Source organism: Penaeus vannamei, chromosome 4 (assembly GCF_042767895.1).
Source record: "Penaeus vannamei isolate JL-2024 chromosome 4, ASM4276789v1, whole genome shotgun sequence".
NCBI lineage: Eukaryota > Metazoa > Arthropoda > Malacostraca > Decapoda > Penaeidae > Penaeus > Penaeus vannamei.
This window is the reverse complement of record NC_091552.1, coordinates 12,161,928-12,166,927: the sequence shown is the minus strand read 5'-3', so window position 1 is coordinate 12,166,927 and position 5,000 is coordinate 12,161,928. Positions and strand designations below refer to the sequence as shown.

At 32.7% G+C, this 5,000-nt stretch overlaps 1 protein-coding gene across 16 annotated transcripts in view; it reads right to left on the bottom strand.

Moving 5' to 3' along the window:
- Positions 1–5,000, bottom strand: part of LOC113822903 (cytochrome b5 reductase 4) — a 52,802-nt gene that overhangs the window by 703 nt on the left and 47,099 nt on the right. For 8 of the 16 annotated variants that reach the window (XM_027375433.2, XM_070120664.1, XM_070120662.1 and 5 more), the window contains 8 exons: positions 4,091–4,250; positions 3,648–3,883; positions 3,273–3,485; positions 2,678–2,816; positions 2,446–2,534; positions 1,399–1,601; positions 848–944; positions 428–585 (listed from right to left, as the gene is read on the bottom strand). In XM_027375433.2, coding sequence (XP_027231234.2) covers positions 428–585; positions 848–944; positions 1,399–1,601; positions 2,446–2,534; positions 2,678–2,816; positions 3,273–3,485; positions 3,648–3,883; positions 4,091–4,250 — 1,295 coding nt within the window. The remainder of the gene's footprint in view (positions 1–427; positions 586–847; positions 945–1,398; positions 1,602–2,445; positions 2,535–2,677; positions 2,817–3,272; positions 3,486–3,647; positions 3,884–4,090; positions 4,251–5,000) is intronic. The other 8 variants (XM_070120672.1, XM_070120667.1, XM_070120670.1 and 5 more) reach the window with 1 other exon arrangement.

The following is a 5,000-nucleotide window of genomic DNA, read 5'->3' as shown; positions in this document are numbered from 1 at the left end:
GAGGTGGAGGAGGAGGAGGAGGTGGAGGAGGAGGAGGAGGAGGAGGAGGAGGAGGAGGAGGAGGAGGAGGAGGAGGAGGAGGAGGAGGAGGAGGAGAAGAAGAAGAAGAAGAAGAAGAAGGAGGAGAAGGAGGAGAAGAAGAAGAAGAAGAAGAAGAAGAAGAAGAAGAAGAAGAAGAAGAAGAAGAAGAAGAAGAAGAAGAAGAAGAAGAAGAGGAAAAGGAACAGGTTGAGGAAGATGAAGACAAAGAGAAAGAGGTAGAGGAAGAAAATTAAGAGGAAAAAGAAGAAATGAAAAACAAAGAAAGAAAGTGCAAATGCCCAACATTTGTTTACAAAATCAACATTATAATAAAACAGAATACATGAATCCATACAAGAAAAAAAAAAAAAAACATCCCTCTAAACTTCACAACTTCGCAACTTACTTAACAGCTAATTTAGTGAATACTGTTGGTCCACAGACACATAAATGCACTATATGCTCATCATCTTTCTTTGGTAGCAAATTCTCCAAAAGTTCCCTTCTGACGTGACCTCTCAAGCCGGACCAGGAATCATCAGCCTTCGACAATACATGGGTTACCTGAAAGTAGAAAGAATACAAAGGTAGAAGTCGTTCACATAAATCATCAATACTTTTTCGTCTTGATGAGCTTGATGAAGAACATTGGTACAATTGAAGAGCTAAAGAAATGAGGAAAATAACATGCATATATGTATATGTATTTTTTTTCACTAGAATATGCTTGACTCCTTCAAAAGGATGAAGATCAAAGAGCAACACTCTTATATTCATTGAATCTATAACATTCTACACCATAAAATCTTTTCTAATGTTCACTGACCTTTAATAAACTTGAGTGATCAGTAAGTAATGTGTTAAGGTCCTCTCTCCATGGAATATCATCCTCTGTTTTATTAAAGAGAATGAGGTGAACTCTCCTGCAAAATAATAATAATATTAATAATATTAATAATAATAATAATAATAATAATAAAAATAATAATAATAATAATAATAATAATTATTATTATAATAATAACATCTAGAGACTATTTTTCAAAACATTCCTATAAAAGTTAAAAGTTGGAAGCACATTTATCTGTTAATAATTTCATTAGTGACATTAATATCTATATTTAAATTATTCATGAAAACATAGTTACAAGTAAGTTTATACATTAATAATTGTCTAAGTTTGGTTGTCTTAGCATACTCAAGCGTCAAAAAATGTAAAGACAAATGACTTGATAAGTAACTGAGAAACTTGCATAATGATTCCATATATCAATTCCCCATAATGTGATAAATGCATTCCTACTTTCTTCCTCTGATCTCTTAGAAAACATCCCAAGCTGTGCTACAAAAACAATAAAAAATTTCTGATGATCTTACTTTTCCTTCTGAAGCGCAGCCAGCATTACTCTTATCATCGGAGTAATACCTGTCCCGGCAGCCAAGAGCGCAACATCTGTAGCAGTGACTGTGGCTGCCGTTAGCTTATCTAGAGTAAATGTCCCCTCCGGAAAGCTTACATCTATGCTAGATCCAACAGGAAGTTTGTCAAGGGCTGGCGTTAAAGCACCTCCCTCATAAACCTGAAAACATATATCATTTATGTTATTCACTGAATATACACAGTGAACAGTTTTGTAAGAAATTACCTAAAAGAAATATTTTTCATCATAATACAACTGATTTCAACAAACTGGAAAAAATATGGATAAAGAAAAAGATGATAATAATACTAATGGAAAAAGAGTAATACACAAATGATTATAATAACAATAACAATTACAATAATAGTAATAATAAAAAAAATAATAATAATAACAACAATAATAATAACAATAATAATAATAATAATAATAATAACAATAATAGTAGTAGCAATAATAAAAACAACAACAATAAATAATAATAATACCCCAAATAATAATGATAACAATTACAACAATGACAATGATAAATCAGATTTTTGTTTCTCATCAGCACTAGCTTTTTACCATTCCCTTTTGCTCCAGACACACAAACATACAAAAGTAACTAATTAAGTAAATGAAACAGCAGTACTACATTATGAACACCTTACATTACCATAAGCAGAGAAGTTTATACATAATTTTTTCTGACGCATAATTCAATGCATTTCTCCTAGTTTACCTGAACAGAAGATATCATAACTTTCTAGTGACTGAGTACAGTTGAGTTTTCAATGAAACTTCTTCTGAGATTTAGCTATAGTACACTCAATCAGCAGAAATGAGCAGAATTAAAAATAGCAATGGTTAATTTTTTATATATATACAGTGGGGAGCTACATATCTTCCCTAATCTACAAGTATTAATAAATTAAGTAGTAGAGTTCTGCAAAAAAAATACACAATGAACCTCTGAATAAGAATTAGTAACATTTCACTCATTCCTATAACTCCTCCTTACCTTGATAAAAATATATATCTTCCTTCCAACTTCTTCCTCTTCGCCAACTTTCAGCGATGCTGTGACTGGGGTGTAGGGTTTTACCGCATCTACAAAGAAAACAAAACCTTTAAAATCTGGTCTATACTTAGCTAACTGCTCTATCCAGTTGAACAGGTATCGACATCTACTAACTACATCACAGGTATATCAAGTCAAATATTCAATAATGCAAGACTATGGATATACTTGCCTTTTCCCTTTATTCTTAAGTAAACATGATAACCAATAGGCACTGGTAGATATGCATATCTAGGCACTTCAACAATAAACATTCGAGTATCATGTGTCACATTTTCTTTGCTGATTAGGGAACATTCTAGATACTCAATCTGGAAAAGGAAAGAACTCGGTCAATTACAAATTACCTGATCTTCCTTATAAAATGTGGAATTCAAATCTATATGAATACATCCATTATCAAAAAATAAGATGCAGAGGTCTGTCTACACTCTTTAAAAAATTTTATGGTTTACCATCCACAACTTCTAAGAATGAATGACAACACTCTCTGCGACAAAAGGGGATATACTGAAAATAGCCATCACAGGGTAAAAAAAAAAACATATATATATATATATATATATATATATATATATATATATATATATATATATATATATATATATATATATATATATATATATAGACACACACACACACACACACACACACACACACACACACACACACACACACACACACACACACACACACACACACACACACACACACACACACACACACAAAAAAAAAGGAAATACAATAAAATCAATTCTCACTCTTACCTCTCTATCCTTTGAATTGACATGCTCGCCATTTCTCTCTAGGGGCTTTCCCACTGAGCTCCACCGTACCCCCGTCTCCTGCTTGTTCAGCAAAAGGTCAACTTTCCCTGATCCACTTCCGGTTTTCAATTCGAAGTCTTCACCAACAGGCTTATGCAAATTCAAATGGACTGTGTATACCATATCTTGTATATAGCATACGATTTTAATTACCTGCGGAACAGAATCATGACTAACGTAATATCCCTTGCTTTTTGCCTGATCTATTCTGTGGCTTGATCATATTATCAAACTACCTCATTCTCTCTTATCAAAATAATATGTAAATGATCTACATGGCTTATTTGGTGTTCCATCCATCAGGACAATAAATACCTCCGCATGTTTAACTATAACGACATGCTCCTTGGTAATATGCTTCCACTTGGTGTAGATGGCTATGTTGATCATCGTATTCGTCTGAAACCAGTCGTATTTTGGGGATGGCAGCGAGGACGGGGTTTGGGGGGACAACAGAGGGGACTTTGGTGCTCCTAGTTTTCCCGGGAGGCCTAAGCTTGGTACCGATAAAGAGTTATTGGCTGAGGACACTGTGAGGTTCTTTGATGTATCTGAAATATTTACAAGTAACCAGAGTTTAGGGGTATACCTTAAGCTGCGTATATCTTACTGTCCAGAAAACACGTGCCTGATATCAATTACCATGGTAAAATAAAGATTAAAAAATGTACATCTCATCTAAATGATGGCAAAACTTCTTTCTTTGAAGCAAACAAAGTATTCACTCTAATTTTTGCACATTTCAGAAAATACTCAACTATAATAAAGTCTCCTATGAAATTTACTTTGTTTGTTCTGATCCTTTGAACTTTTCCCAAGTGGCAAAAAGCTTGGCTTTAGGAAGAATGGTCGACCTTCTACCAGCCTGCCTACAAGACATTTCTGGAGCATGGACTCAAAATTCACCCATTTATGCACCTGCAAACAAATAAACGAATAATAAACCTTATAAACAATATCTTTGTCACTGAGATATTTGAATCAAAAGTAATTATTTCGTAGGTTTCCCCTACTTTTTTTGTAAATGATTACTTTACTATATGAGGCTTCACTTCAATTTACTCATTCAATACATGAAACTACTACTTTTCTCTTTAATAAAAAGTACTATGCCAGCACAAATGAGAAGCAATGCATCTTCATTTTACTATACTAAGCTAACATTACTCTTAATTAGGTTAGAGATTATCATAAAAAATACAAAAAGAACTATAAAGATAATATTTTAATGCCTCTATCACTTCCTAAAGAAATACATTGTTATGGAAATATCAAACATTCTCATTTAAATGCTGTGGATATTATAGAGAACAACAAACGTAAGCTTGTATATCTCAAACAGTCATGGCAAATGTAGCACTGCAAAAAAGAAAAGAAAGAAACAAAGAAAGAAAAGAAAAAACAAAACAGAGAGGGCACTGGAAGTAGAATACTACTACTACTACTACTACTACTACTACTACTACTACTACTACTACTACTACTACTACTACTACTACTACTACTACTACTACTACTACTACTACGAATAATAATAATAATAATAATAATAATAAAATGAGAAGAAGAAGAAAAAAATAACAATAATGAAAAGAAGAAATAGAATAATAAGAAGAGGATTAATAATAATGACAAGAAGAAGAAGAAGAAAAAGAAAAAGAAGTAAAG